Genomic DNA, 11,257 nt, shown 5'->3' with positions numbered 1-11,257 from the left:
AAGACAAGCCCCAACACTGCAGGGACAGTCAAAGGTCACCAAGGATGTGTCACTGATGCACCATTCAAAAATTTTTGTGTTGCCGAGAGCGGCAACAGATTAGGTGGGGGAGATTGTGACGATCTGCACACTTCGAACCCTTAGATTTATTCATGCTTATGTAATTTCATTTCCCTTGTATATTTTTAGTAAATACTTCCCTAGTTTAACATAGTTTTAGAAAAGCTTTTCTTTCCATAAATAGGTATATCGTTATTCTACACTAGTTTTGTAATTTTAATGTCTCCTGCTACCAGGATGTAAATATCAAATTTCCCTCTTTAGGGAGTACTAGTGAATGAAAATCTGCTTCCTACCTTGTGCCTTCGTGTTGCTTGTTATTGCTTTGTTGTGAACGACTCTTTGCCTTCACTTTTTTAACAAGCCGTGTTTGTGGGATCGACACTAGGATCCCGACTCACACACCCGAGACCGATTAAGAATGCCTAGTGCTTGACAAACACTAGTGTTTGACGCTCTCGTTGCAATCCTTTCGAGTGTTGCCGAGACCTGAGTATCGTGCTAGTGAGCGATCCTTCACTAGTATGAAGATCCTTGTCGGCTTGTCGCTTGCATCTTGCCTTGAGCCGGGCAAGGGTGCGTGCCACGATTCGGCAAAAGTACCGGACCGTGACACTATGGAACCTTTTTTTTGTAGTGAACCCGCCCGCCCGACCCGTTTGACAGGTTTACACTCAGCCGAGGGTGCACCTCGCGAACCACAGACAAACAATAACAACCAACTACAACCAATTTACACTACCAACAACAATACCAAAACCAATTAGACAATATAACCGACATACTAAACAATCAACAGTACTGAGTAGGAAAACCTACATTTAGCAATCCGCAACACCGCATATGACCATATGACGATAAGCAATCACCATTACTACCTATTACAAGCAGCATGACAAACTCTATTACTACCAACACAACCATGACCAACACTAAGGAAGACGATGATGATGATGATGACTTACCTATACACACGTTAAAGTATAAGACCGCTACCCAACTCATGTTTCCCATCCCCATGATGTCTCAACTCACAAAGGACTCCAAAGGATGAAGATTGGTGAAGGAGAGAGATGTGTCGGCAAATAGGTTTAATTAGGAGAAATGAAATAAAACTGATTTTGGTTTCACAATTTCACAATTTATATTTTACCGCTGAACTCCACTTATTCGATCGAATATGTAACTTACTCGATCGAGCTTCCTAAACCCAAGGTTACTATGACGTAAGATCGCACTACTAAGGCTTACAAAGGTCTAGACATATGTCTAAGGTCAGTCAACGACAATCAACGGGTCTCTAAAAGGGCAGGTATTACAATTTGGGAATTGGTGCTGAGTGTGTACTTCATTATCAATATATTTGAAGATGGTTGATAGGTTAACTGTTGCTGCTTGAAAAATAATATCATTGTGATGCCTCTATAAAGCTGCAAAAGGTAGCCATAAAATATAAACGGAAAATTCACGTGGTACCCTCGAATTTTGCCATTTTGTACGTGGTACCCAACTTTTTAAGATTGTGCACATAATATCCTTGATATTGATTTTCAAGCACAACACGCCCTTTTTATCGTTCTTAAAATTTTCAATTGAGCATAAATCATAAACCAAAAATCGGAATTGACTAATTTTTTTTTTTTCAAATTGATCATCTCTTCGAGATCTATAAATTGATAAAACGAAAATGGACATTCGGAAGTTTAACATCGAAAATATGGTTGATTTGAGATTTCCGTTTAAAAAAACCCCATAAAATATCAGCCGATATTTTTTTTTCTCAAATCGTAGATTATGACGAGATAATCATTTAAGGAAAAAAATTGACCGATTCTGAATTCCGGACTCGGAGTTATGCGCAATTGATTTTTTTTCTAGCGACAAAAAGGGCATGTTGTGCATGAAAATCAAACATAGAGGGTATCATGTACACAAACTTAAAAAGTTGGGTATCACGTGCAAAACGACAAAGTTCGAGGGTACCACGTGAATTTTCCGAAATATAAAAGACGGTAGCGACTTTCGTCGTCATTTTTCCTGAAATATTTGAGAAAGTTCCATAGCCATTCTTTCAAAGAACCACATCTCATTATTCATCGGGTCATCCCACAATATCAAAACTAAATAAAGAGTCGTTGGTAAAATACCATGTAATAACATTCATAAATTGCTATTAGTTAAATCGTTAATAAAAAGAGCGATTTCTTTTAAATTAATATATACTTTATTAATGTGCTATTTGACCTTAATTATGTAAAAAAGCTTTTTTTTTAAAAGGAGTTTATTAATAAGTTACTCCCTTCATCCATGTCAATAGTTTTCCTTTGATTTTAGCACAAAGACCAAGGAAATGAAGGGGGTCAATTATAAGATAACTGGACCAAATTGGTTGTAAAAGGTCAAATTCTTCATCAAATGCAATCCTAAAATAGAAAGGACAACAATTGATTGAGACACCAAAAACTGAATAGGACAACAAATGATCGGGACGGAGGGAGTACTTTTTTGAAAATTTTGGTTGTTTGGCCAAACGTTTTTTTTATATAAAACTTTATGTTCGGCCTAACTACTTCCAACTAATTTTTTTGAGCATTTTTTGGCACTTTAATGAAAAATAGAAGTAGAAGTAGCAATTTGTTTCTTCTATTTTTTTAGGTTAGTTATCAGTTTTTGACTTTTTAGAATGTCGATTTCAAATGCTCCTTTTAAAAGATGGGAGTATTGTTGCAGTTGATGATGATGCCGAAAATGTTGGAAAAATTGGTATAAGGTAACAATGATAATGATCTTAGACTAGGATATCAACCGAATTATGAAGAATACGCTTTTTTTAAGAGTATTTCGACCTTATTTAATGCATTGGATTACACGATATTCTTTATAGGATAAGTCGATTAAGGCCCTATTCATCTAGGCAAAGATAAAAAGAGAATACTTCAAGGAGTTTTATTAATTTTGCATAATACCAAAACTGATTTTTCATATGTATGTATCATTATTACATTTCTTTATATACTTAGAATATAAGTACATATAAACCATTAAAAATGTGGATAAGTATATTGGTTTTCGTACCAAAACCAACCATACAAGCGCCATTGCGATTTATTCTAAGTGTTATCATTCTTGACCCCGAGGGTCTAACCCGATAGGGGACGTAATACACTATGTTTATAGTAAATAGATTATACAACCACTTGTATTGGTTGTATAGAAAAGAATCCGAACTTTAGAATTATTTAGTTGAGCTTAGATCTATAGATTATGAGCTTTGTTTAAAAGAATTCAAGCTTCATTATAAAAATATTAAACTTAAAAAATTATAATGAAACTCAAAAATAATATGTAGGAGCTCAATTAAATTTTAATTTTTAACATCAAAAAAATAAAATATAAATAAAAAATTATAAGAGCTCGACAAAAATACAAATAAGCTCAGCCAGATTGATTATGGTTGTACAATGCTTTTGTACAACCAGTTGTATAATAGTATCTGTGCTATGTTTACACTTAGAATATCTTTAACACATGATAAATATCATTTATCATAATTATATCCACATAACCTATGAACTCATATTACGATTATATGAATGTGCACTCCGCACCCCACCTCACCTTATATCAATCACAAGCTCATACCGATTTCGGTTTGAAAACCTGAATACACTTTAAATGACTTGTGATCAAAATCACCAACAGAATATACTGACGTTTCGAAACTCAGTCGTCCTGTACTCCTGTGGAGGGTATGCGTTTAGAAGTGATATCTTTGTTGTCAAATAATGGAAAGACCAATTCATTGGTCCGTTGTTCTATCTCGAGATAAGTTTGAGATGGTCATTGTCGCCAGCTCCGATTTTCTAAGGCCATTTTCGATGGGTTTTCTTCTGAATTGCCCTGCCTTGCAATACCATTCTCTGACTTGGACACCCGTCATTATATCTGTTCTTCATTGATTTTAACCTTTACTTCGTCTACCCCAAACTTTCCGCCGTTTTGGTTGATCCCGATGAAATGGTTATACACTACAATGTCTGAGTGGTTTCCCTATCATGACAGTGTTACTGAGGCCGTGAGTATACAAGATCGTGTCTTGGGGTGCGGGTAAGATCCCTTGTATAAGAAAGCGATCCAAGTTCATACTCCTGAAGCCGTTATGCAGAATTCTCTATTACACGAGCCACCTTCGCTCTATAGGGATATTCTACTTTGCGATCCTTCCCTCGCTCTTCCAAGAATTGGGTCTGTTGGTGGAGCTGATGAAACATTAACTGCTTTAGAGCTCAGCAAAAAGCACGTGACATTGTACCTGTACCTTATCGACGTTCATCAGGATGATCATATTGCCACCCAATGGCCAGTCTGGGGAGCTGTTAGGAAGGGCAGTCGTAGAACAATGTGGAACAGAAGAATATCCGTTTACGAGAAGTATAATCTTGGAACGACGGTTCACTGCAATCTTTTTCTCATGCATGGTTTTGCTGACTGCCTTCATCTGTTTTTAAAGCGCGACCAGAACTAATCCGAATATAAACATTATCAAAATATAATAACCTCCAATTCCGAAACTCTCTTTTCCATCGCGATTACTGTATATCATTATTATTGTATGGCCATTTACGACTACTTCAACAACATTAACCATCTTTGTTATTGTATCGGGTTTCACAAGAGAATTTGTCTTTTTCAACAACATTCACCGTCTTTGCTACCATCAGAAACCGTACTGTTAATGACAGGCGATTGTGTTTCAATATTTGATGTGGACGTTATTTGTGATTGTTTGTGCTTTTTCAGATTTTTCGACAAGTTTTAATCTTTTTTTACTGTAGGTCCAAAAATCCAACTTCTGACGACTAATATTGGAGCCGTCTACAGGTTTAGCATCATATTTCATATACTGTTTATTAGTTAACTTAAATTACTCCATCGAAAAATTTTCAAGCGATCTTTTCTTGTTTCAAAATCAATTAATGTGGGAATAATTACATCTATCTCAAGCAAGCCCTTAGGAGTTATACATACTAACCTTTAAGACAAACAAAAATAGCAGTGAGCTCTTCGTACAGCTTATCACGGAATAAAGAATCATTTAGTTTACGTTTCATTAAACCCTTCTCTGCCTGTCTTGAAACAATCTTGCCATCTTCTCTGAACGCAATGACTTGATTACCATAATTACCATCGCCTTCAAAAACCAGTTTTTCGAACACAGATGCTTCACACGCTTCACTGATAGGCATAATCGGCCATGGCATCTTAGCATACTTGATATGTGGTTCTTTATGTCTAGAATCCAAAGGAACAAACACAACTTCCCAACCCTTGGCCTTTATTTTAGGGTAAAGCTCCATCATCAGGTCACAAAGCTTACCTTTGTCCTCTGATAATTGAACCGAATCAATGTATAGGAGCAGCTTCTTACCCCGTAATGAAGACTGACGCAAGTTGCGTTTTTTACCTTTACGGAACAGACACGTGCGGGCCTCAGTGGTACCTTTAAACAACGAATCAGGTGTGAGTGATCTCAGAGCGGTGAACCTTTTTTCCAAGATTCCGGTTCTTGTAAACGGATATTCCGTTTCTCCCAATTGTTCTACGATTCCCCTTCCTTCCAACTCCCCTGGCTTGCCATTGGGTGGCAATACGATCATCCTATCCTCCTCAAGTTGCAGGCTAAAAACTCGGTACAGTCTGCGCCAAATATTATTCTGTTTGGGAAATACTAACCACGATATTATATTTTCCTTCCTCAAATTCTCAATGAACTTCTTCTGGATTCTGTCTGAAAAGTCGAAAAGAGGTATCCATACCACAAGTATTTCAAGATCCAACTTCTTTTCCTTGCATTCCTTATAAAGGTGAATAAGTTCGTGAAGGAATCTACTGTCAACGCACAGGTACATCACCACATGCCTCTTGCTGAGCTCTAAAACTGTTAATGATTCATTAGCTACATCAACAGACCCGATCCTCGAAAGAGCAAGGGAGGGATCGCAGAGCAGAATATCCTTGTAGAGGGACAGTGGCTCCTGTATCAGAGCATCCTGCATAACCGCTTCATAAATACTACGTGGGACCTCATTCTTATACAAGGGATCCAACCTGCACCTCAAGACATGATCTTTTATATTCACGGCCTCAATATCAGTGTCATGATAAGGAAACCACTCAGGTCCCAAGGTTAAAAAACGGTCAGGAGCGCCTCGGTAGTGCATAATAATTTCATCAGGATCGAGCAAAACGAGGGAAAGCCTAGCGCAGTAGAAGACATGGTTAAAGCCGATGAAAGAGCAGATATAATGACGGGTGTCCAACTCAGAGAATGGTATAGCAAGGCAGGGCAATCCAGAAACAAACTCATCAAAAGCGGGCTTAGTAGAATTGGAATTGGCGACAAAGACCATCTCAAACTTGTCCCGAGATAAACTATTGTAAACATCCATGATGGCGCCGAGGTAATGAGATTCAGTAAATAAATCGAAAGAAACACAGCAAATAAGAAGGTGTTTTCGGAGGACGACATCGAAACCAACAGGCTCATTAGTAGAACAGCGGACCAGTGAAGTGGTTTTACCATTATTAGACAAAAAGGGTATTACAGCCAAACGAATACCCACCACCGGACGAGTAGTGTCGTCAACAACAATATATTCGGCATCGGGTTTACTAATTTCATTCGCAACCGTAACAGTACTACATCTTTTCAAAGGAGCATTTGAATTCAGCATTATTAAAAATCAACCGGATCCCTCAATAAATATATATGGCTATAATTCCTATAAATATTTAAATAACTAGTATAAATTAGTACAACAAACTAGACGAATTAACAAAATCCTGACCTGAGTTTTGCTCCCGGAAAAACCCCGATTTTAATACACGTCAAAGCTCTCTCCTTTTTGCGTACTTCGCTTTTGTTCTTCTGTTCAATAGATCAATCTAGGGTTTGCACTTGATTTAAGGGGACGGGTAAGGTGCTAACAAAATCACTCATCTTATTTTTTTAATGACCGGCAGGGGTGTTCATTCGAGGTCCAGACCAAACACCGGACCGGACTGTGTAAATTGGTCCGGACCAGACCAGACCATACTTTATTTGGTCTGGTCCACGATCCTCCTATTTACGTTAGTTTGGTCTTTGGTCCGGTGCTGGACCAAACCGAATGGACCGCGGACCGGACCGTAGACCAAACTTAGGGCATTAGCAATAGAGGTTTATCAAGAGGTTTGTAGGATGACATGTCCATCATTTTAGAGGTTTGTCAACAAACCTTCTATTGTTGGTGATGAGTGTTGAGGTTCATGGATGAGAGGGGTTACAAATTAGTATTCAGGTTTGTGGAGAGAGAATGTGAGAGGAGAAAAAGTTTAGTGGGCCATGATATGAACCTTGAAGAGGTTTATTTGTTGTTGGTAGGAGGTTTGTATGTAAATGAGATTGTATATTAGCCTATGTGGCATGAGAACAAACCTCTTAAAGGTTCATCTATTACTAGTGCCCTTATGTAACGAAAATCATTTAAAATGTGTAATTAACAAATATTTCTCTTAGTATGACAACAATATTTTGTTATGTATTTTTTTGACATATTCTACTATTACACGGATTAACAAACTAAACCCTAACTCCCTAATATAAATTAAATTCATCATAGAAATAATAAAGAAAACAACCCAATCCATTGTTTGGTTCATATGGTCCGATCCATGCATTTATTTGGTCCTGACCGGTCCATACCAATAAAAGTATGATTCGGTCCACGGTCCAACATTTTACCCTTGTTTGGTCTTTGGTCCACAAACTTTGGTCCACAAACTTTGGTCTGGTCTGGTCCGGTCCGGTCCCGGGCCGATGAACACCCCTAACCGGCAGCGTGCAACCGTTATCTTAAGTGCGCACGAGCTAAATCCTCGGGCATAAGTATAACACGTAAGTCACTCGAAACTGATAGGCTCGAAGTCCTTAAGACACAGTCTCGGGCTATCAACACTCTACAAGTTGAACCCACGCGAATTTTCCACAAGTTTACCATGGGTTAGGTCAAGCCGGGTAAAAACTCATATTACCCTTTAAAATAGAACTGGTTGGGGCAAATCGGGTAAAAATCGGACGTAATGATTTCCGGTCCGGGTCCCCTCCTAACCGATCTGGTCTCCGATAATCGGGTTTACTAATTTCATTTTCAACCGCAACTGTAACACTACTCCTGTAATACTCCACTGAACCGAAGACGTTCGGGTGGATTACCCCTTGAAAGGTCAATTGATAGGCTTAAAATCTAGCTAATGCATAAATGGATTGAAAGTACTACCCTTATCAACAAAAGTGCACTTTCTTTTCTGGTATGCAAAAGAATTCCAGAATTAAGCGTGGCTGGGAGTAGTCTTAGGATGAGTAACATCCTGGGAAGGTTATTGGGATTCGCATGATTGAGGACGCTGGAAAAGACCCAGGTTAATCTGTGGGCCATGTACACAGCCTGACGAGCTACCGTGAGTGACCCTCTCGCCCAGGATTTGAGCTCGGGTGTTACAACTCCAACTTTTCAAAGGAACATTTGAATTCGGCATTCTTATAATCAATTGGATTCCCACGACAAATTAAATAAATAAATAAGCACTAAAACTTGGGAGAGACGGTCTCTCACTAAGTTATTGAGAGACCAATCTTTCGTACCCTTTTATTTGTATTTCGTACCCCTTTTATTGTTGATCGTGACATAGTATTTTCGTACCTATTTACATAATAAATGTACCCATTTTATCATTAATCGTGATTTGTACTTATTTTATTACCTTTGGTACCACTTTTTCTTAAAATTGTACAATGGTCTCTCAATAAAACTTATTAAAAGACCGTCTCTCAGGAGACCTACTCATAAATAAGTTAGTGGAACAAATTAGATTGATTATTGAAATCCTAACCTGAGTTTTGCACCTGGAAAAATCCCAGTTTTTCCAACCCTTTAAACGCTCCCCTTTTTGCCTTCTTCGCCTTTTGTTCTTTGTTCAATGGGCATATCTAGCGTATTAATTAAATTGATATTCGTCTTAATTATTTTGACATTAAATTTTGTTCAAAATTAAATTGGGTTTTTCTACATAATACTCCTCCGTTTTTTCGTTTTCTAACATGATACCTCTTCACTTTCTAAAACATCAGTGATATCCCTAACTTTTGTTAAAACAACAAAGCGGGTAAGTAGCAAATACACCCCAAACGTTTACACCTATGTACAATTTAGCCCCAAACGTTTTACTATGTGGAAATTGGCCCTATAAGTTTAATTAAACGTGCAATTAAATCCAATTAACTATTTTTGATCAGTTGCTCGCTCGCCGGAAAAGATGAACGAAACACCGGAAAAAGTAATACACCATCTGCTAACAGCCCAAACACAATTCATACCATTGCTCTTGGTTCTGAGTTTGACGGAGGCTGACTTGTTAGTGGCAAACTATGGGAGTCACGTCTTTCTCATCAGTGCAGTCGTAAAAGGGCTTAAAAGGAGGTTTGGTTTGTTAGCATGGCTCTAAGTCATGTGAAAATGGGGGGAGTTGAGGAGGCAGCGGAGGTGTACACTGTGTCTTCTGGAATTGTGGTGACTACATTGTTAGGGCGAGAAACAGTGGTAACGATGTTTGGTGTAAGGTTGAAGGTAGGCGTAAGGTGGTTAAACTTCCAACATGTCAGTCATCAACCATCATATTAATTTCTTTGAAATCTCATTTATCTTTTCCGGCGAGTAATTGATCGGAAAATAGTTAATTGGACTTAATTGCACGTCAAATTAAACTTAGGTAGCGTTTGGCAACACTAATTTTATTTGAATCTCATGATTTGAAAGTTGTAATTTGGAATGATGATTTGGAAATAACAGGGGATTGGGGTGTTATTTAGAATAAGCTAAATTTAAGGGGCAAGGATTTGGACTTCGATTTGAGACAAGTCCAAATCCAAAGATTTGGGATTGCCAAACAATCAATTTGTGCTAAATACGGATTTCTAAATGAAATGCAGGTTCCCAAACAGGCTGTTATGGAGTTATGGGGCCAATTTGCACATAGTTAAATGTTTGGGGCTAAATTGCACATAGGTGTAAACGTTTGGGGTATATTTGCTACTTATGGCCCTAAGTTTTTGCTCATATATTACAATACATCTAGTAGTATAATAAGCATTGTACAACCACTATACAATTATCCGAGCTTCTGTGTAATTTTTTTGAGTTTTTTAAAATTTTACTTTTTTTATGTTTAAGTGTGTGAGTTCATAAAATTTACTCTATAACTCATATTGTTTAAAACAAAACTGGAAACCTTACTATATAGCTCGGATTCTAAACCATAAAATTGGTGGTACAGTGTATTAATTGAAGTTTTTGTTTTGTCAAATTCCGTCAAGTTATCCGTTAAATGCTGACTTGGCCACGTGTTTGGCAATGCTAGTTTTGCACCCGTGTCTACTAAAATATCGACAAAATTTTTTAGAATAATAAATTTTCTAAATTTCTTGGAGCATGTTTGGCCTAGTTTTCTGAAAATGAGTTTTTACTTCTCAAGCTTAATTTTCTAAAAGTGTATGGGTTTTGAGCTTTTTTTTTTTTTTTGATGACGAGGGGGTTGAGTCCCCCCGGGCCCATGCATTCCCGCACCACCACATGGACCATGTAAGCCACCCCCTTCGGGGGCTGCAGTGGCCAAGTGATCATCGCCCCAGCTGGTAGTCGAACCCGGGACCTCTCAACTCCTGCATTTCTGCAAGCTTCAAGGTTTAACCCGGCTACCACTGGACTAACACCACTTGGTTGGGTTTTGAGCTTTTGAAAGAGCTATTTTCAACTTTTACAAAAAAATTGACCAATTTGTGTTTTTTTGGTCAATAAACACTTTAAAAGTTAGGTCAGCCACACCCTTAATTTCTATTATTAGGTTTTTATTTGGAGTCTTTTGACAGATATTCTCTCCATCTTGGTCAATAGTTTACACTTTTCTTTTCTACTAAATAAACAAACTCATATGGGTAGGGACCACTACATTTTCTGCTCATTTCAAGTTGGTTTTGATTTTTTTAATAATCATTACCTTAATAATCGTGTATAAAACAACTGTAAATTACTGACTGAGACATATGAAGTACTATCTAAGATTTGTCTCACTTGTAAATACGCTACCTATCTTCTTTGTTTTA

At 37.7% G+C, this 11,257-nt stretch overlaps 1 protein-coding gene across 1 annotated transcript; it reads right to left on the bottom strand.

Annotated features, from left to right (window-relative positions):
- Positions 1 to 5,039: 5,039 nt before the first annotated feature.
- Positions 5,040 to 7,080, bottom strand: LOC141656992 (putative nucleoredoxin 1-2). Its single transcript, XM_074464089.1, has 2 exons — positions 6,909 to 7,080; positions 5,040 to 6,492 (listed from the first exon to the last, which is right to left on the bottom strand). The coding sequence occupies exon 2, from the start codon at positions 6,468 to 6,470 to the stop codon at positions 5,088 to 5,090; it is 1,383 nt and encodes a 460-aa protein (XP_074320190.1). The 5' UTR covers positions 6,471 to 6,492; positions 6,909 to 7,080; the 3' UTR covers positions 5,040 to 5,087.
- Between the last annotated feature and the right edge of the window lie 4,177 nt (positions 7,081 to 11,257).

The sequence above is a fragment of the Silene latifolia genome, chromosome 5 (genome assembly GCF_048544455.1).
Source record: "Silene latifolia isolate original U9 population chromosome 5, ASM4854445v1, whole genome shotgun sequence".
In the NCBI taxonomy this organism is placed as follows: domain Eukaryota; kingdom Viridiplantae; phylum Streptophyta; class Magnoliopsida; order Caryophyllales; family Caryophyllaceae; genus Silene; species Silene latifolia.
Note: the sequence above shows the minus strand (reverse complement) of the source record. Positions and strands in the feature narration are given on the sequence as shown.

Bases quoted from the DNA above. Each gene is read 5' to 3' on its own strand.
- LOC141656992 (XM_074464089.1), bottom strand. From the start codon at position 6,470: ATGGTCTTTGTCGCCAATTCCAATTCTACTAAGCCCGCTTTTGATGAG.